At 46.1% G+C, this 21634-nt stretch overlaps 1 protein-coding gene across 2 annotated transcripts in view; it reads left to right on the top strand.

Annotated features, from left to right (window-relative positions):
• Positions 1-21634, top strand: part of nherf1b (NHERF family PDZ scaffold protein 1b) — a 57767-nt gene that overhangs the window by 28657 nt on the left and 7476 nt on the right. For both annotated transcript variants that reach the window (XM_079521324.1, XM_079521323.1), the window contains exons 3-4: positions 9671-9841; positions 15261-15414. In XM_079521324.1, the coding sequence (XP_079377450.1) occupies positions 9671-9841; positions 15261-15414 (325 nt within the window). The remainder of the gene's footprint in view (positions 1-9670; positions 9842-15260; positions 15415-21634) is intronic.

A 21634-nucleotide genomic window follows, 5' to 3' on the forward strand; every position in this document is an offset into this window, starting at 1 on the left:
TCCCTGCTCACTCCCCCTACATTACATTCTACCAGAACCAGAGCAGTGTGGTGGAGTGGAGGAGGGCAGCGTGGTGGAGTGGAGGAGGGCAGCATGGTGGAGTGGAGGAGGGCCATGCAGAGCAGCGTAGTGGAGTGGAGGAGGGCAGCGTGGTGGAGTGGAGGAGGGCAGCGTGGTGGAGTGGAGGGGGGTAGCGTGGAGGAGGGCAGCGTGGTGGAGTGGAGGAGGGCAGCGTGGTGGAGTGGAGGAGGGCAGCATGGTGGATTGGAGGAGGGCCATGCAGAGCAGCGTAGTGGAGTGGAGGAGGGCAGCGTGGTGGAGTGGAGGAGGGCAGCGTGGTGGAGTGGAGGGGGGTAGCGTAGTGGAGTGGAGGAGGGCAGCGTGGTGGAGTGGAGGGGGGTAGCGTGGTGGAGTGGAGGAGGGCAGCGTGGTGGAGTGGAGGAGGGCAGCATGGTGGAGTGGAGGAGGGCCATGCAGAGCAGCGTAGTGGAGTGGAGGAGGGCAGCGTGGTGGAGTGGAGGAGGGCAGCGTGGTGGAGTGGAGGGGGGTAGCGTAGTGGAGTGGAGGAGGGCAGCGTGGTGGAGTGGAGGGGGGTAGCGTGGTGGAGTGGAGGAGGGCAGCGTGGTGGAGTGGAGGAGGGCAGCGTGGTGGAGTGGAGGAGGGCAGCGTGGTGGAGTGGAGGAGGGCAGCGTGGTGGAGTGGAGGGGGGTAGCGTGGTGGAGTGGAGGAGGGCCATGCAGAGCAGCGTGGAGGAGGGCAGCATGGTGGAGTGGAGGAGGGCAGCGTGGAGGAGTGGAGGAGGGCAGTGTGGTGGAGTGGAGGAGGGCCATGCAGAGCAGTGTGGTGGAGTGGAGGAGGGCAGTGTGGTGGAGTGGAGGAGGGCCATGCAGAGCAGTGTGGTGGAGTGGAGGAGGGCAGTGTGGTGGAGTGGAGGAGGGCCATGCAGAGCAGTGTGGTGGAGTGGAGGAGGGCAGTGTGGTGGAGTGGAGGAGGGCCATGCAGAGCAGTGTGGTGGAGTGGAGGAGGGCAGTGTGGTGGAGTGGAGGAGGGCAGCGTGGAGGAGTGGAGGAGGGCAGTGTGGTGGAGTGGAGGAGGGCCATGCAGAGCAGTGTGGTGGAGTGGAGGAGGGCAGTGTGGTGGAGTGGAGGAGGGCCATGCAGAGCAGTGTGGTGGAGTGGAGGAGGGCAGTGTGGTGGAGTGGAGGAGGGCCATGCAGAGCAGTGTGGTGGAGTGGAGGAGGGCAGTGTGGTGGAGTGGAGGGGGGCCATGCAGAGCAGTGTGGTGGAGTGGAGGAGGGCAGTGTGGTGGAGTGGAGGAGGGCCATGCAGAGCAGTGTGGTGGAGTGGAGGAGGGCAGTGTGGTGGAGTGGAGGAGGGCCATGCAGAGCAGTGTGGTGGAGTGGAGGAGGGCAGTGTGGTGGAGTGGAGGAGGGCCATGGGAATGAATGCATGTATATAATGAAGAGGGAGTCCCACCAAGAAGAAATGCACAAAATATGTGCTGACCAAGGCCAAGCTTATCTGACACAAATATTTGGTTGCAGCCTCAGTGATGTATGGGAGAAGTTATGTGAGATACTGTGTATACTGTGTGTGTGTGTGTGTGTGTGTGTGTGTGTGTGTGTGTGTGTGTGTGTGTGTGTGTGTGTGTGTGTGTGTGTGTGTGTGTGTGTGTGTGTGTGCGAGTGCGAGTGTGTGTCACTGTGTGTGTGCGCACGTGCGTGGCTGTGTGCGTGGCTGCCATGCGCGTGTGTGACCCAAGCAAATATGTTTTCTCCACCACTGGCGTGTACTCGTTGCACATGATGCAAAAGCAAGTATATGCTGTACCGTATGTGACTTGTAAGTGATATCTGTGGATAACCTGCTGTATACAGAATGTTCTTTTTGCTGTGCCGCGGGTGTCTTCCTTAAAGGGCCCACAGCTATCAGTCGCTATACTGAGAACTGTAGCCCGTTTATCTATCTTTCCTTTGCAGAATCGTGTTTGGAGGACTCGTGTTTGGCTTGATTGTTTATCGTCTCTGTTCTGGCGGAAACCTCGTATGTCCAAAACGGTTACTTTTCAGGATTCAAATTCAAAAGCAGAAAAAGTAGCAGTTGCTACTGCAGATCGTTTCGAGCTTGCGGATCTGTTACTTCTTTTGATGCATATGTGTGACGCTGTAGTATGATCAAGTATAGGGCGTTATTTTACGAAAAAACACAAAAAGTAAAATTATGGAGATAGGTTTCTTGCCAGACAGCAATGTTATGTTCTAGTAGTGTCCAGTATGCTCTGTACAACGTTGCAGTGTACACTACACACGTACGCACTCACGCACGCACGCAAGCACACACGCACACACACACACACACACACACACACACAGCAGTTAGAGAGTGCACTTAGTCAGAACAAGCAGTAGGAGTGAGTTACGATGTCCTCCTCAGTATTCTGTTCCTTGTAGAAGGCCTTGTGGTCTGTGTGTGTTCAGCAGATTCCAGGGATTCCGTCCCCTCATGGAGATTCCTGCCCGCTCCTCTCCTCTCCTCTACTCTCGGACACAGACCGTCCTCTGTTGTCCCTGCCAGGCTTCCGCTGACCCTCACCCCGTCGTGTGGCTGGCCGGGCAGGCCTCGCGCTGAGCGGGCAGACATACTCACACTGCTTTAGTACTGGACTTCACCGCGTGTCCACGGAGACCTCAGTGGTATATTTATTTACAGACGGGACTCAAAGACTTGGGCGTTTAAATCCTTTTAAATATAATTTGATGACCAGCGGAGACTCAAAGAGTCTCCTAGTACTACTGAGTCTCCTGCTGACTGATAATGGCCCGGTTATCAAAAGGCTGCATGGGGTGTGTATTTGAAAGAAAATTGATTTTTCTTAGGGGGGAAACTACTAATTTAAGACAGAGAATGTGCCCTGGTGTTTTACCTTATTATACACAGGGCTTAACTTGTGCCGGAGCCGTACAATGTATGAGAACTGTCCTTTTGTATTCACAACTGTTCGTCCTGTTGTGGATTGTTTAACAACTGTTCTAGAGTTGCAGACTGTTTGAACAACTGGTGAATGTCTGTGGTGCTGTGTTGGTTTGCTCGTGGGTGATTGTGTGTTGTTTATGGTTGTGAGTATGCTGTGTGTGTGCGTACAGTTGTGAAGGTGTTTAGTGTATTGTTGTGGTGTAACAGCGCACCATGTCCACAAAATAAAGTATACTGGACTGTATTTTCTTGCTATACCAGGACATGGATATACAATATGAATATAAAAGACATGAAAAGATGTAGCTGTCAAAGGCTTTCACATAGGAAGTGGACAAAGGGGGGGGCATTATGCTAGATCCTCAAGTTGGTCTAGTATTTCCATCTACACCAAAGGTTTTCACTGAAAATAGCTGAACTACAAGCTCGCAACACAGCACACACGGGTTTGTAGATCTACGCTAGATGTGAGCTATCCTTGTAATGCCCCCCTGGTGCGATCAGTGTCAAACATGCAAATGAGGCAGCCAGCAGCAGTGTGATTAGACAGCTAAAACAGGAAGCATGGTAAACCACACACTGACAGGGTGCTTCTCTTAATGTCTGGGTTGTGGGACAGAGAAGGGCGGCAACCAGAAGCACCATAAGATGATAACTGACTAATTCACTCACTTCCATCCATGCACGCATGCACGCACGCACACACACGCATGCACGAACGCATACACGCACAAACGCACGCACAAACGCACGCACGCACGCACGCACGCACGCACGCACGCACCACGCACGCACGCACGCACGCACACACGCACGCACGCACACACACACACACACATTTTTAAAGTGTCATGGGACAGGCCAATATAAAAAGGTCTGGATGACAATGAATGATCGGTGTAACCCTAGCCTGTTTTTATTGAAGCACCTGATTAAGCTCTCATTTGCTTTGACCAGGACACATACTGGCTCATTATAGGGTCCTAAATCACGTCATGCTCCTGTCCCTCACGGACACTTTGTTGTTCTGTGATCATCAGAGAAGAGAACACACAACTGGTGCTGTGAGGCACATTTATAGCACATTTCAACAACAAGGCAATTCAATGTGCTTGACAAAGAACGTCAAGCAAAGGAAACACACTTATACAATGACATTGAGATGCATTCAACAAAAGAAGTAAAAACTAGAAAAAGTGCCCTTCTGGGCACAGGTCTCCACCAGGAGGATAGGACTGTGAGATGTTTGGCAAAATGTTTAGGATTAATATAAACATGTTTTTGAGGCATTTTGTTCCAAAAATGTGTTTTGGAAAAACCAACCTGTTGGTGGCGCTATAACAGGCCAATGTGAAAAGGGTGGGATATATTCCTCAGCCTAGTAAGAAAATGTGTGAAAGATTTCACATAAATTGCATGCTGCGTTCATGATTTGAGGCTTTTGTTCAAAACGGGGCAATCTTGCAAACTGTGAAAGCCAATTATAGCCAATTAGGATGGAATATGAAATATCGGACAGATCCAACTTGAGCACATGACCATAGAGATACTGTGTAACGATTTGTGAGATTTTTGGACAGAATCTGGAGGAGTAATATCAAAAAATGTGTTTTACAAAAGTCGGCCTCCTGGTGGCGCTATAAAAGGCAGATGCGGAAAATGCAGGTCAACGGTTTGTCCTTGGCCTCTAGGGAGTGTGCATGCAACGTTTCACGCAGATCGGTGCAGTTTTAGGTACAAAATGTGAAAAGCTGCCTCATGGTGGCGCTATAACAGGCCGTTCTGGAAAATGTGGGGCAGAGGTTCATCGTTGGCATCCAGGGAGTGTGTGTGCAAAGTTTGGCATCGACCGGGTTAACGGTGCCGGAGATTAGCTGGTAACGGACGGACGGAAGGACGGACGGGCGGACGGACACACACACACACACACACACACACACACACACACACGGACGGAGTGCAAAACATACTCTCTCCCCATGCCTTCGGCCTGGTGGAGACAACTAACAGCTACAGTGCAGAAGTGGGAAAAAAAGAAGAAAAGTAACTCAATCACAGACAGCGGAAAACTTGAAATCTTTAGTTGTGTTTTAAAAGAAACTAGAAAAAGTGCCCTTCTGGGCACAGGTCTCCACCAGGAGGATAGGACTGTGTGAGATGTTTGGCAAAATGTTTAGGATTAATATAAACATGTTTTTGAGGCATTTTGTTCCAAAAATGTGTTTTACAAAAATCAACCTGTTGGTGGCGCTATAACAGGCCAATGTGAAAAGGGTGGGATATATTCCTCAGCCAAGTAAGAAAATGTGTGAAAGATTTCATGTAAATTGCATGCTGCGTTCATGATTTGAGGCTTTTGTTCAAAACGGGGCAATCTTGCAAACTGTGAAAGCCAATTATAGCCAATTAGGATGGAATATGAAATATCGGACGGATCCGACTTGAGCACATGACCATAGAGATACTGTGTAACGATTTTTGCAGGTCAACGGTTTGTCCTTGGCCTCTAGGGAGTGTGCATGCAACGTTTCACGCAGATCGGTGCAGTTTTAGGTAAATGTGAAAAGCTGCCTCATGGTGGCGCTATAACAGGCCGTTCTGGAAAATGTGGGGCAGAGGTTCATCGTTGGCATCCAGGGAGTGTGTGTGCAAAGTTTGGCATCGACCAGGTTAACGGTGCCGGAGATTAGCTGGTAACGGACGGACGGAAGGACGGACGGACGGACGGACGGACACACACACACACACACACACACACACACACACACGGACGGAGTGCAAAACATACTCTCTCCCCATGCCTTCGGCCTGGTGGAGACAATAAGAGTGGCAGCAGACCTGCAGTTTTCTGGGAGTTTGTATCAGATACAGGATGTGGTGCTTGAAACGAAATGCTTCTTCCTCTCGTTTATTTTTGGTTTTAGGGACGGAAAGCAGACCTTTTCCAGGTGACCTGAGAGGTCTGGATGGTTCATGATATCGCACAAGATCAGAAATGTATTTTGGCCGTACAGTAGTAGTATTACAGTAGTATTTTTAAATCAATTCTTTGACACTGGGAACTGCAATGATTACGATAACGTCTCTCTAGAAGCATTAATATTCTAAATGAGAGGCATGTTGAAGTCAGAAATGAAGACAGAAGTGTACCCATCTGGTCAAAACCATGGAGAGCTCCCTAGATTATAGGAGGGATGAGCCATTCTTTCTGAGCCATAAACAAGGAAGTGAAAGGCACGCGCATGCGTGAAACAGCAAGGAGTATGGTGCAGAAGGAGAGGCCAACCCTCTCAAGCTTGGAGCTTGTAGGTCTGCTATACTATTGATGCTTTTGTGTGACGCTGTAGTAGAAGAGCGTCAATTTACGAAATAATTTGTTTTTGTCAGTATGCAGTCCTATTGACTTCTTGGAAGACGAGGAAACTAGGAAAGCATTGTCTCGAGTCTCTCGACATAGCTTGACAGTTGAACGGTGGACGGCTGGTCTAGGAAACATGTCGTCTTGGTCTCCAGCTCTGTCACTGGAGAACGCGGGAAGCAGGTGGAGTCTTGAGGAAATCCACGTTTTCCTGGAGCTCTGCGGAGTAAGGGAGAGGTTAGCTCCTGAAACAAAAGCACATCTTCCTGCTCGGAGGCAGCGTGATGATGAGGCGCCAACGCCCCGATGACCACCTCTTGAGGGAGAGCTCAGTCCACCCGGCCGTTATTACTGTCCTAATGCAGGGCTTCCCAACACCTTTGAACTGGAGTACCCCAGAGAGACATTTAGTGTCTCCCCGACCCCCCCCCCCCCCCAAAAAAACCCCACCAAACAATACATCATAATATACAGTGTGTATATATATATATATATATATATATATATACAGTACATATATACAGTATATACTGTATAGTGTATACTGCAATGCAAACATCACCTTACATTATATACACTGATAATACACTGACAGCTCACCACCAGCCAGCATTTGCGTGCGTGCGTGTGTTATGTGTGCGTGCGAGTAACAAAGAGAGAGAGAGAGAGACAGAGGGAGAGAGTAGAAAGGATGAGAGTGTCCATGAGAGAGAGAGAGAGCTGAATGGGTGTAATGTATACTTCATTGTGAGACCATATTGCCGCCCCTCGAGTCACGCCTGTATGACAAAGTATAAATAAAAACTGTAAGTCAGATCACTTTCCTGTGTTTGGAAAATGAATCATCAACTCATTGTTTCTGGTCGCATTCTGTTGGCTAAAAGGGTGGGAGCACAGAGCCAGTCATTGTCACAATTAGTATACTTTGCCTAATCGCAATTAACCCATTTTGACCTGAGGCTGGTTCTATATATGTCTTCTACATCCTGACAGTTTTCTGAAAAAGCTATGTTTCTATGTCAGTCGTTCTTTGATTTTTCAAAAATCGCTATGAGCTTGTAGATCTGCTATTTTTCAATAGCTAAAGCATAACATAATGCTTTGGGTTCCCGCCAAAAATGGGTTAACCCGTTAAGACCTGAGGCTGGTTCTACAAAATGCCTTCTAAATCAATAGTTCTCACACTCTCAAGATGTTTTCAGAAATGATAAAAAATAGCAGATGTACAAGCTGTGAATTATGCTTGTATATATGCTGTTTTTTAGTACATTATTTATTAAGATTATTGGTAGTGGTCATTGTCAGTACTTTCAGTGTATTGGAGTTATTCGTCAAAACTGCGCTGTTATAAAGCCTAAAAGCCAAACGGAAATGTAATGTCAATTTATAGATTGCAACGTAAAATGCAAAAAACATAATTAAATCAATTAACCCATTAAAACCGGGAACGCATCTTCATACTTTGCTTATTCAAAAATTGATACAAGCTCACAGTGCTATGAGCTTTTTGATCTGCTATTTTTGAAGAATCGTGATAGGTAGCAAAATCTTTGAATATATACAGTAGATAGTTTAAAGCAAGTTTTTTTACTCAAATTGTTGCTTCTGGGGTTCTCTGGAACAAAATATTGTTGAGATGGGGGTTTCGCGGATATACTTCTGGGTGTCCTTGACATGAAAAGGTTCATATGTTGTTATGTTCATATGTTTTCAGAAAACTTTTTTTAGAAGACATTTGTAGAAACGATCTCAGGTCTTGGGTTAATCATAATTTTTTTATGACAATTAATTGTCAAATAAACGTCATGATGTTGACACCCAACTATACTGAGTGTGTCCTTCCTGTATTTAACTCCATTACATGAGGTGTGCTGACCTCTTCCTGGACATTAGCCACTAGCTAAATAAAGAAACAGTGGACACGCAGTGGAAAAGGGAGGTTCTGGGTCCAGAGGGTGGTACGTACGTACGGCTCCAAGTCTTCCTGCCGTCCCAAAGCAGCATGCAGCGCAGTGCATGCTGGGACAAGAGTAGGGTAGGGGGGTGTGGAAGGTCAGTGGTCACCGTGAAGCTTCCATTGTCCTGCTGCAGAGAGCCTGGAGAGAGTCAGGGTCCCGGCCGAACCCTTCCGGAGCTTGTTCCCTTCCCTTCTCCAACCCGACCAACCAACCAACCAGGGTTAATTTCGTTGCCTTTTTTCACTGTTGAAACGAAGTAGAACCTTCACAAAAACTAAGCTATGTTGACTAAAAGTATGACTAAATATATTGACAATTAAATTATGTCAACAAGTAAAAACAAACATTTTAGGGAGAAGAAATCCAGTAGAACTAAGACAAGTTATTGCATGCCCAGTCTACAAACTGCGACTAAATCAACTGTAGATTTTGTCGACTAAAATATTATGACATTAATTAAGTCAACTAAAACTAGACTAAAACTAAAACATTTCAGATGACTAAAATATGACTGACAGTGACACTAAATTGAGTTTTATTCAAAATGTGTCATCAAAATCAACACTTGCAACAAAACCAACCAATCAAGCTGTCCCTCTCTCCATCGCCACACCCAACTTCCCGAATCCACCGGCAGCGACCCCTTCTCGAACGAACCTCCAATCGCATGCTTCCATTCTCTGTCATGAAGGCCCCCTTCCTTTTTCCTTCCTGTCCCAGCAAAAAAAAAGAATTGAGTCACGTGTTAAAGAGCAGCTTCGGTCGATCCCTCGTGACTTGCACAGTGGCCAGGCGACAGAGCAGCAGCACAGGCGCATGCACTTGGGCCAGTGTGTCTCATCTGTACTGTATGTTCAGCCTAGGCTTCATATTGGTGCTGAATGACTCTCTGGAGCTCTCCATGGTGTTTGTGCCTCTGGTCAGTCCGGGGCAGGAACCCATCATGGTCCAGGTATTTGTCCAGTGGCTGTAATTCAGGGCTTATTTAGAAAAAGGTGCCGCAACTAATCGATTATGTTCTCACACGGTTATTCTTTCCATTGCTTTTTTTTCCCTATTAATCAAATAATCGATTTAATCAAATATTTTTTGATTGATTATTAGTCGATTACATTAATCAATCCATTTGATTAGTTCGATTAACTATTGTACTCCTGATTAACCCTGGATCTTGTCATTTTATAGTTTGGCTATTCAAAAATAGCAAATGTACTTTAAAAGCTCACAGCGCCTCGCTTCATGCCACGCTGCAAGCTTGTACATCTGCTATTTTTGGACAGATTGAAAAATCTTGAAAGTGTGAGAACCACTAATTCAGAAGGCATTTGTATTAAACACAATATTAAACACGTCTAATGTTTTATGTTTTTGTCTCCTTCCAGGAGGTGTGCAGTGAGCTGCGGCCGCGCCTCTGTGTGATCCAGAGAGGGAGCAGCGGTTATGGCTTCAACCTGCACAGCGAGAAGGCCCGTCCCGGACAGTACATCCGCGCTGTGGACGAGGACTCGCCGGCAGAGAGGGCAGGCCTCCAGCCCCGGGACCGGATAGTACAGGTCAGTTAGCTTCTCCGAAAGTAGCGGGGTCCGAGGAGGACTCCCTTAACGAGTGGGGGTTCTAGACCGGTAACATCACGTCACCAGACATTCCACACCTGAGGAAAGCCTGGTATTCGTTCTAAAAGTAGCCGTGTGATCAGGGAAAAGGAAAAACAGAACTGTGGTTCCGGTGTTTGGTTTCTGGTTGGCGTCGCATTGTTTTTGTTCCCCACATAATGCAAACCAATTAGTTTAGTCTTGTTAGTAGCGCTACGAGTTAGAATAGAAAAACATATCAAACCACAAAACGATTTACCAAAAACTGAACAAGTAGGGGAAACATTTTGGAGTTGCATGGCGTCTTTGGTTGCGGTCGTTGGTTTCCGGCCACCTGACGACGTAACGTGATGTCCGCTTCGACCGGATCAGAAACCCCAAAATGGTATTGACCCCAGGCTACTAGAACAGTGGTCCCCCCCAAAATGATATAGTATTGGCTGTGGACCCCATCTCAAAAATAGTTTGTGCCAGGGATGTTTGCTTTAAAAATATATTCAAAGATTTGCACACATTTTCACGATTTTCCAAAAAATAGCAGATCTATAAACTTGTGACGCGCTATGACCCACGACGATCTCAGGGAGACCTATTCATGGGGGTCCCTGTCACAAAATATTTTAACCCATTCTGGGCGGGAACCCCTTTTGGTGTTTCAAGCATCATGTTATGCTTTTGCTATTGAAAAATAGCAGATCTACAAGCTCATATGAGCTTGTAGGTCTGCTATTTTTGAAGAATCGTAAAAATGTGGCACAAATCTTTGAATATATAGTATATTCTTTCAGAGAGAGAACGTTAACATATTTTCAGATGGGGGTCGGTGGCCAATTACATATCATTTTTGGGGTCCTTGACATGAAATATTGAGCACCACTGACACAGAAACATAGGTATTTCAGAAAACTGTCAGGAATTAGAAGACATTTTTCAAATTTCGACGTCAGGCCTAAATGGGTTAAGGGTTAGAGAGTCAAAGTACATGGGGGGTCCAAAATGTAACATTCAGAGAGCCACAGTTACCTGCATAATGTTCATTCAGAGAGCCACAGTTACCTGCATAATGTTCCACATGGAGTTCAGCATAGCATGGAAATGGAGACAGACACTTATGAACATTAATATTTGCATAGTACACACCAATATCCTGAGGTCAAAAGAAAACAGAGGCTGAATAGAATTCACCTGCTAAACAGTGCGTCCTAGTGGAAGCGTGGCAGTTCAGTGAAAGTACTGAAGTACGAAAGTATTGGCATCAAGATGTATTTAAAGGGCCTGGGCCATGGCTCAGTGGTCCAGGCACCTTGGCTGGTAATCCAGTCTGGCAGTGTGCCGCGGGTTCGACTCCCGATCCCGACGGCCTTTACTGCATGTCTTCCCCCCCATCTCTCTCCCCATTTCCTGTCAGCCTACTGTCTGTCCCTCCATAAAATATATAAAAATAAAGGCGAAAGCCACAAAAAAAAAATAAAAAAATGTATTTAAAGTACCAAAAGTAAAAGTGCTAATTATGCAGAATGTGCCGTTTCACAAGTTTTTAAAATGCATGAAAATCTTTTCAAATTAGCAGAGCTACAAGCTCAAGTTGAATTGGTTAATTGTGGGTTTTGTAATAATAATCAAAATCTATAAAGTAACTAATGTTTTCAAATAATTGCAGTGGAGTAAAAGACAATTTCTCTTTTCACTTTCTCTGAGACAATATTTGTCTCAGAGAAAGTGTACTTAAGTACTATACTTGATTACATGTATAGTCAGTAGTCACTTAAGCAATATTACACGAGAGGGGTTGCTTTACCGTGATTATTGCCACGACAGCGATTCTGTAGGAACGAAGCTTTAGCCGAGTTCTGTAAGCAGCGCTGTAGAGAGATAGCAGTAGGTTAGTGTTAACATGGCAGTGTGTCCACTGTCCACTGTACTGGTCATCTCCACAGATAGGTTAGTGTTAACATGGCGGTGTGTCCACTGTACTGGTCATCTCCACAGATAGGTTAGTGTTAACATGGCGGTGTGTCCACTGTACAGGTCATCTCCACAGATAGGTTAGTGTTAACATGGTGGTGTGTCCACTGTACTGGTCATCTCCACAGATAGGTTACTGTGTTAACATGGCGGTGTGTCCACTGTACTGGTCATCTCCACAGATAGGTTACTGTGTTAACATGGCGGTGTGTCCACTGTACTGGTCATCTCCACAGATAGGTTAGTGTTAACATGGCGGTGTGTCCACTGTACTGGTCATCTCCACAGATAGGTTAGTGTTAACATGGCGGTGTGTCCACTGAACAGGTCATCTCCACAGATAGGTTAGTGTTAACATGGCGGTGTGTCCACTGTACTGGTCATCTCCACAGATAGGTTAGTGTTAACATGGCGGTGTGTCCACTGAACAGGTCATCTCCACAGATAGGTTAGTGTTAACATGGCGGTGTGTCCACTGTACTGGTCATCTCCACAGATAGGTTAGTGTTAACATGGCGGTGTGTCCACTGAACAGGTCATCTCCACAGATAGGTTAGTGTTAACATGGCGGTGTGTCCACTGTACTGGTCATCTCCACAGATAGGTTAGTGTTAACATGGCGGTGTGTCCACTGTACTGGTCATCTCCACAGATAGGTTAGTGTTAACATGGCGGTGTGTCCACTGTACTGGTCATCTCCACAGATAGGTTAGTGTTAACATGGCGGTGTGTCCACTGTACTGGTCATCTCCACAGATAGGTTAGTGTTAACATGGTGGTGTGTCCACTGTACAGGTCATCTCCACTCATAGTGTGAGAGCCCGTGATGGACAGACCCCCCTTCAATTTCATTGTAACTAAGATATTCGATAGAAAATCATAATTCTTTAACGCCAGATATAGCCACAAGTTAAAAACAAACAAACAAACAAACAAACAAACAAAATAAATTACATAAATTACAATTAGTGAAAATAGCCGAGCTTGTAGTGCTATTTTCACTTAGCCCTTGCACTTACTTGCAGGGTTCCTGGGAGACAGTAAAGTTCTCTTTTGTGGTCTGGTGTCAAGCTAAAAGGTTTGGGAACCACTGATTAAGTATGTGGTTGACAGCTTTACCTGTAAGTCCTCCTAACACAGTGAAACACCACCCATGTGGCCCTCAGAGCAGACACACTATAAAACACCTGTAAGTCCTCCTAACACAGTGAAACACCACCCATGTGGCCCTCAGAGCAGACACACTATACCTGTAAGTCCTCCTAACACAGTGGAACACCACCCATGTGGCCCTCAGAGCAGACACACTATAAAACAAACATCTCACTGTTTCTCTGGCATACCCTGACCTGTACTCAGAGATTCAGAAGTGCTCAGGCAGGTAACAGGAATGTTATTTGAACTAACAGTGGCTTTGGGGGGTTCTGTGTACCTAGGACTGGTGCTGGGAGTTAGACTAGCTTATAGACTGGGATAATCAGATTTGGTAATACAGTGTGTGTGTGTGTGTGTGCGTGCGTGCGTGCGTGCGTGCGTGCGTGCGTGCGTGCGTGCGTGCGTGCGTGCGTGCGTGCGTGCGTGCGTGCGTGCGTGCGTGCGTGCGTGCGTGCGTGCGTGCGTGCGTGCGCGCGCGCGCGGGCGGGGGGGAGTTGTGCTGCGACGCATTTTGTGATCTTGCTTGTAGACCAGCTATGTTTCAGCTTTGTGCCTTCACAAGTAGGCCTACAGAGTAACTCAAACGTACGTGTGTGTGGGGGGGGGGGGGGGGGCACACAGAGTGGGCGTGAACATCTAAAGCCAATTCCAGAGAGGAAGCCAGACAATAGCATCTTGGGCAGTAACAGCAGTAACAATGTGTGTCCGCTCAGCACAAAGACCAGCTCCTTGTGAGGCGGGGTGGGGGGGGGGGGGCTCACCCGTTCTGGAGACCCCCTGAGACCCCCAGGCTCTCTCTACTCAAATGCCATGTCTGCTTATTGTAAGCGACTTTGGGCTTGGGCTTTCTAAAGTGTACACTACACGCACAAAGTGGTGGATAGTTGTATATGTTGCAGTCCTAATAGAAAGTGGATGTCATTTTACCGTTTTGTGTTATTGTGGGTGTAGGCGTTGTGAGCTTGTCGATCGGCTATTTCCAGCCAAAGCTTTACCCACAATACGGATGCTGGGGGTTTAAGTGGTTAAGATTACATAACCGAGTAATATTCTCCACTCTAACAGCCCTGTGGAGAGTCCTGGCTCTGTACTGTGTGTGTGTGTGTGTGTGTGTGTGTGTGTGTGTGTGTGTGTGTGAGACGCGTGCGTGCGTGTGCTTGTTGTAATACTATTGTTTTAATTCCCTATTTTAAAATAGCCAATCTACAAGCTCACAAAGCGTTGCAGCAGGAGTGGCTTGTAGATGATCTGCAGTTTTTCTGCTGTTTTCCTGTCCATCTTCAGCTATTTCCAATGCTGTCCTAAAGCGTTGATGACGTCCTCACGAGTACAGTAATACAAAACCTGTGTGAGTGCGTTTATGTGCGTGCGTGTGTGTGTGAGAGAGCGCGTGTACATGTGTGCACGTACAGGATTTCCTGTTTCAGGAGCCAGTGATAATATTAAGCAAGGAATCCTGGACAGTGATAAACAGCTGCTGCTGCTGCCGGGGAACAATGGCAGACGGACGCCACTCGCTCCGCCTTCTCCAAAATAGCTTAACCCAGTGTATCTCAAACCTTGGCCCTGTTAGGGTCCATTTGGTTCCATTTGTATACTGTTAGAGTTATATACTTGTAAAGGGTCGATTTAGAGCCCCTCAACGGAACCGTCAGAGTCCCTGGAATCCACTGGCTTAACCCATTAAAACTGGGAAAGCATCCGTATCAATTTAGAGTTTAGCTATCGTTGCTGTCGGGCAGAAACCTCTTATGTGTAGGTATATAAAACGTGACTGGAGTGGTTCATTAGAGTAATCAGGTTAGTCGATTATTAGCCTGCTCCAGCCAGTGTGATTTCTGGCCTAGAGGGGCGGGTGCCGGCGAAAACAGCCGGTGGATGCCATTGGTTCACGACACCGATCTGAAAAGAAATAATCTTAATTAAGAAGATAGATGATAGTCTTGTGGGTTTGATGATGTGTCTCCTATAGTCCTAACCTTTGTGTGGTCTACAGGTGAACGATGTGTCTCCTTGTCCTAACCTTTGTGTGGTCTACAGGTGAACGATGTGTCTCCTTGTCCTAACCTTTGTGTGGTCTACAGGTGAACGATGTGTCTCCTTGTCCTAACCTTTGTGTGGTCTACAGGTGAACGATGTGTCTCCTTGTCCTAACCTTTGTGTGGTCTACAGGTGAACGATGTGTCTCCTTGTCCTAACCTTTGTGTGGTCTACAGGTGAACGATGTGTCTCCTTGTCCTAACCTTTGTGTGGTCTACAGGTGAACGATGTGTCGGTGGAAGGGAGGAACCATTCAGAAGTGGTGGCGGCCATCAAGTCGGGCGGCGACGAAACGCGGCTCCTGGTGGTGGACCCCGAGACAGACGCCTTCTTCAAGAGGTGCCGAGTGGCGCCCTGCCGGGACCACCTCACTGGTGAGACGGACAGCCGTCAGGGCAGGGTTTCTATGCTGCAAGTTAGCCCTATAGACTCTGCCTGCAAATAGAATAACTCTTCCTACTTCCGGGCCGCTTCCCTACTTCCTTCACATGTGTTACCGATTATACTAATCTTTAAGTATGAAGTGGTTCTCAAACGTTTTAATTTCAAGGACCCCCACAACTCTGAGAGTGTACAAACGGAACCAAATGGACCCTTTTGTACACTGTCAGAGTTACAGGGCCAATTTGAAACCACATTGAGACCCACTGGTGTAGCAGAGTGTTTCCATTGAGCCATTACGCACAATAGTAGCACCCTGATTCTGTTTGACCAAAATGGAACAGAGCCTTCATTAGTATCAGTGGTAACACCTGTGAAGGAAGACTGTAGGTAAGTTATTTCCAAAATGGCGTGTGTGCACTGTGCATAGAGCCCATTAGTTAAAACAAATCACATCCGGGGAGCTCTAATCATCGTACATCATCATGACGTAAAATAGACACTATGCCTATTTGCTCAGCCTCTATGACGTAAAATTCTCCATTCATTGTCAATGGGAATTTAATGTTTGTGTAGGACAAAATGTGACACTGAGCCGATTTGCTCAGAGACTATGATATTGTATTATTATTACAAGTAAGACGCGCGAACGCGGGAAGCGAACGCAGCTCGTAAATTGCAAGAACAACAATTAGAATAAATTAGGTACTTTTTTAAGTTTTTTTTTTTTTTTTTTTTAAGATTTTAAGATTTTTTAAGTTAAGAAGTTTTTTTAAGTTAAGGTTTTTTTTTTAAGTTTTTTCTTTTTAAGTTTTTTTTAAGTTAAGTTTTTTTTAAGTGAAGTTTTTTTTAAGTGAAGTTTTTTTTAAAGTTAAGTTGTGTGTGTGTGTGTGTGTGTGTGTGTGTGTTTTTGTGTGTGATACAGCTGCGCCCTCTGGTGGCGGGCGGGTGGTGTTACAGCGTGACACACACAGACAGACAGACAGACAGACAGACAGACAGACATGATCTGCTGGGTCTCATAGTAAATGCTCACTGCGTTCACAATCACTGCGTTCACAATTATTAGTCTCCTTTGTGGTTCTCACTCTGAGCTCTGTGAGACATGGTGGGCCTCTCTCCCCTCCTCCATGTTACTCCTTCTGCTGTTGTGTTCCCACTGCAGTGGTAAACACCAGGAAATTAAACGTCTGTCTACGCAGTCACCGTTTCTCTCTCTCTCTCTCTCTCTCTCTCTCTCTCCCTCTCTTTCTTTCTCTGTCTCTCTCTGTCTCTCTCTCTCTCTCTCTCTCTCTCTCTCTCTCTCTCTCTCTCTGCCAAAGTACACATACAGACGGAGCTGGCTGACTTCCTGCCCTCTCCTGCTGAGCCTTGCGTGTTTATAGATCATTTTGGAGGGGCGCTATCCTCTCCAACCTCTGGCTTTCCCCCGTGACGTCATGGAGGGGCGCTAGCTATCCTCTCCAACCTCTGGCTTTCCCCCGTGACGTCATGTAGCAACCAAGTCTATGGACTTTTTATGTTTGTCTTATTCATGCCCCCGTGACCTCATGTGGCAGCAAAAGACGCCCCTCACTTCACACGAGTGTGATTGATTTTTGAGGGGCGCTAGCCCCTCCTATATACAGCTTTTGACCCCACAAGTCTCAATATTTGCCATTGTAAAAATAACCAAATAACGGGTCCATTTGGTTCCATTTGTACTCTCAAGAGTTACAGACCTGTAAGGGTCCATTTGGTTCCATTTGTACTCTCTCAAGAGTTACAGACCTGTAAGGTTCCGTTTGGAAGCCTCTTAAGTAACCCAGAGGGCCCCTGAGCCCCACTTTGAGGACCTGTGTTATAATTGGATCTTACCGTCCATTGAACAGTTAACCCTTTCTGCTTGAACTATTAACCACATCAACCCTGGCATCCCTATTGGGCATGTGACGTCATTATAGGCAAACATTTTTGAGGGGCACTATCCCCTTCAACGTCTGGCTTTCAGAAATGACGTCATGTGGCAGCCCCCCAAAAATTAGGTCCCCGGACTCCCCACACGTGACGAGCCAAGTCTATGGACGTGCCAAGTCTATGGACGTGCCAAGACTATGGACTTTTAATGTTTGCTTTAAGCAGTGACATAATGTGACAGGCCCCTCATTTCACACAAGTGTGATTTTATTTATTTTTGAGTGGTGTAAACCACTCCTACAACTGGCTTTGTTAGTCTGTCTGTCTGTCTGTGCAGAAAAAATGAGCATGGTTGCTACGGTCACCCAGTTCACCCGGGTGTGATTTCATTACGTCAGACATTACGTCAGACCACAGCTGATCAGTCTATATAAGATCTTACACCACTCAGTTCACACGGGTGTGATTTTTTAATGTGAAAATGTCTGTTTTCAAACAGCCAAATTATTTAAAAAATCTTTATCTGTAATACAACAGGAATTCTCTAGAGGGAGCCCCAGGTCTTTGATTTGGCTGCCTCATTTCAGAGCAGTAACACTGCATGGGTTTTGAGTAGCTGCTTTGGGGGGGAGTGACTTCCATATAGGGAACTATATACTGTAGTGTTGGCCCACCGAGAAGGCCCTGTCTGTCTGTCACCCCAGGTTGGGTTGTTTGTCCTGGGGATGTCCAGGAGGTTGGCACCTAAACCTGAGGGGGCGTGGCTGTGGAGGAGGTCAGAGAGGTAGCGGGGAGCCTGCTTGATGATAGCCTGGTTAATAAACCAGACCGAATCAGCCGTTGGCAAAAAAAAGTTGCCTACCAGCGGATTACGGTCTGGCGAGGCTCAGTAGCACGCCTCTTTCCAACAGCAGAGAACAGGTCGGACCAATCGGGACACGGTATGCAATATAGGCGGGCTTTGGTACAGTGACGTTCAATGCTTGAGACCTTTGACTGACAGTAGCTCTGACCAATTGCGTCAAAGAGAAAATGTTCCCCGGGAAATGAAATCCAAGTGGAGCCAGCCCAGACTGATATACCGCGACAGTGTTGTGTGATATTAGTCTGGCTTATTAGCCAGGCTAGCTTGATGAGGGCCTTAATTGTAGCTGATGATTAGTAACAATTAGTAAATACAATTTTGAGGTGTTTCTTTTACTTTACTGGAGTATTGCCAATACTATACACTCAAATACATTTTGAATTCCGGACTTTTATTTATAACAGAGTATTTCTACATTGCAGACGCCAATACCTTTGTACGTTTTACTCAAGTCTTTTTTTTTTACCCGAACTTGTACTTGTAACATACTATTTTTACAATAGAGTATTGATACTTTTACTTAAGTACAAAAGAAATGCAGTACTTCTTCCATCACGGGGGCCTTGTAGGCGGTGATTAGCATTTTGAAATGTATTCTGTGCTAGACTGGGAGCCAGTGGAGGTCACGGAGGACTGGTGTGATGTGGTCCCTGGATCGGGTTCTGGGGAGCAGGCGGGCGGAACATTAATGCATAGAGACAGTGTAGTCACTACACTGTCTCTATGGGTTTGATATTGGCTTCGCTGTAGTGGGATCTATGATCATAGGTAAACCATGAACCTAGCTAGCAGCATCAGTCTAATATAAAAACATACAGTATAATATCAACAAATATCTAATAATCTTAATAAATAATTAAGTTCATCGAACTAATCAATTGAAGCGTTTATAAATAGATCTGCTACTTCTGCACAACACAGTTCAGCTGTACAAAGTATGAAGTACAGTAGTTCACCCAAAACAACAACTTATTTTCTATCAAGTACACTCATTTTGCTGACTGGGACTCAAATGCAGGTCAGTTGAGTCTCCTAGCGGATTATTGGCTTAACAAACCAATCTCCATGAATTCAAGGCTTCATGTCGTGTGTTATTGATAGAAAATAAGTAATTGTTAATTGCTAATTCATAATGTATAATGAATTTAGTTCATTATACAAATTTAAAAAAAAATATATATATTTTTTAAATATATATCATTGTCAGTTTGTTGATATAAAAAGATGATATAAACAATAATTCTTCAATGTTATTTGATTAGTGAAAAAGTATACTACAGCATAATCACTATGAAAACAATCAAAAGCTCCCTGGTTCCATATTTGGCCTCCAGTCCAGAATGAGACCCAAAGAAAAGGCCCCAAAAAAGCCAGTCTGGAGAGACATTCCACTGAGATGTTGCCCAGGTAACTCCATGTGCTGACCACTCACAGGGTACCTGAGTACAGTGACACACACACACACACACGCACACACACACACACACACACACACACACACACACACACACACACACACACGCACCCGTGCGCACGCACGCACACATGCTGCCTCACTGGCCAGCACCTTTGTTTGGTTTCCAAGGCACTGGCTCTTGAGTGGCCTCTCTCAGCTCACAGTACTGGAGCTGTATATTTTGGAGAGGAGAGGCTCTTCACACACACACACACACACACACGCACGCACACACACACACACACACACACACACACACACACACACACACACACACACACACACACACACACACACACACACACACACACACACACACACACACACACACACACACACACACACAGAGAGAGAGAGGACACTGCTGGCTCTCAGAATAGACACACTAAAGAGAACCTGACTGTAGTAGGGCCAAAGGAAGGGCTGTATAAGAGCCATAAAAAGGAGCGACTGGCCAAAGGGGAAAACATAACGGATGGAAGGTAAGAAATGTGTCTGTCCTCTCTGACAATCAGTGGTGGAAGAAGTAAATGTGTCGGTCCTCTGACTCCTCTCTGACAATCAGTGGTGGAAAAGAACTCACATCTTTTTATTGGAGTGAAAGTATCAATGAAAGTATCAGTGAAAGTATCAATGCTACAATGTAGAAAACAGTAAAGTAAAAGTAGAATGTCCCGTTAAACAAGTTTTGAAATGTATAGCGTCGAAGTGGGTAATCTATGTTTTGAATTTAAAATCTAAATCTACAAAGTAACTAGTAACTAAAGTTTTCAAATAATTGCAGTGGAGCAAAAGTACAATATTTGCCTCTGAGATGTAGTGGAGTAGAACTTAAGTGAAAGTACCGAAAATTGGAAATACTCCAGTATAGTCAAATATATAGCTCGGAATTGTACTTAAGTACAGTACTTGAGTAAATGTACTTAGTGACTTTACAACACTGATGATGTATACTGTGGCAATGGTTTACATAGTGGTGTTCCGGCCTCCAAATACACATCATCTACACATACCCATCTTGACATGAAAATGTTTGAGAACCACTGCTGTATACGACATCATTCTCAAACTTTCTCATGTCAAGGACTATTACTTGTTTTGCTGGGGAACACCCCCCCCACAAGTGTCTCCCCATCAAGGAACTTCTCAAAGTGGAGAGACTAGCGTTCGAGATCATTTTGCTCCACGGGCGCAATCATCGTGGGCTATTGGATTAGTCAAGACACGAGAGTAGGGCCAAGAGTAGGGCCTCTGTGGTGAGAGCGAGTTATCGAGTGGACCGGGGTGTTTTTTTTAAATTACGGCTGAGGCCAATGCCAATGTCAGAGAAACATGCAAACGCATGCAGAGGAACCCTCTGCCTGTGTGAATAATAGATGGAGCTCTTTACACATAGCTGCGCTATGTAACAGAGTAGATAGAGAGGCATTGGTGGAATGAAAGCGGAGCTGCACAGAAGGGACTCCTTGATCTAAGTGGAACGAACGGAGCATTCTGCTCTGCTGGTTCTGAACGCTACAGTACCACAGCAAAGACACTGAGGGGAGCATTCTGCTCTGCTGGTTCTGAACGCTACAGTACCACAGCAAAGACACTGAGGGGAGCATTCTGCTCCGCTGGTTCTGAAGGCTACAGTACCACAGCAAAGACACTGAGGGGAGCATTCTGCTCCGCTGGTTCTGAAGGCTACAGTACCACAGCAAAGACACTGAGGGGAGCATTCTGCTCCGCTGGTTCTGAAGGCTACAGTACCACAGCAAAGACACTGAGGGGAGCATTCTGCTCTGCTGGTTCTGAAGGCTACAGTACCACAGCAAAGACACTGAGGGGAGCATTCTGCTCTGCTGGTTCTGAAGGCTACAGTACCACAGCAAAGACACCGAGGGGAGCATTCTGCTCCGCTGGTTCTGAAGGCTACGGTACCACAGCAAAGACACTGAGGGGAGCATTCTGCTCTGCTGGTTCTGAAGGCTACGGTACCACAGCAAAGACACTG

The sequence above is a fragment of the Electrona antarctica genome (assembly GCF_951216825.1).
Source record: "Electrona antarctica genome assembly, chromosome: 14".
NCBI lineage: Eukaryota > Metazoa > Chordata > Actinopteri > Myctophiformes > Myctophidae > Electrona > Electrona antarctica.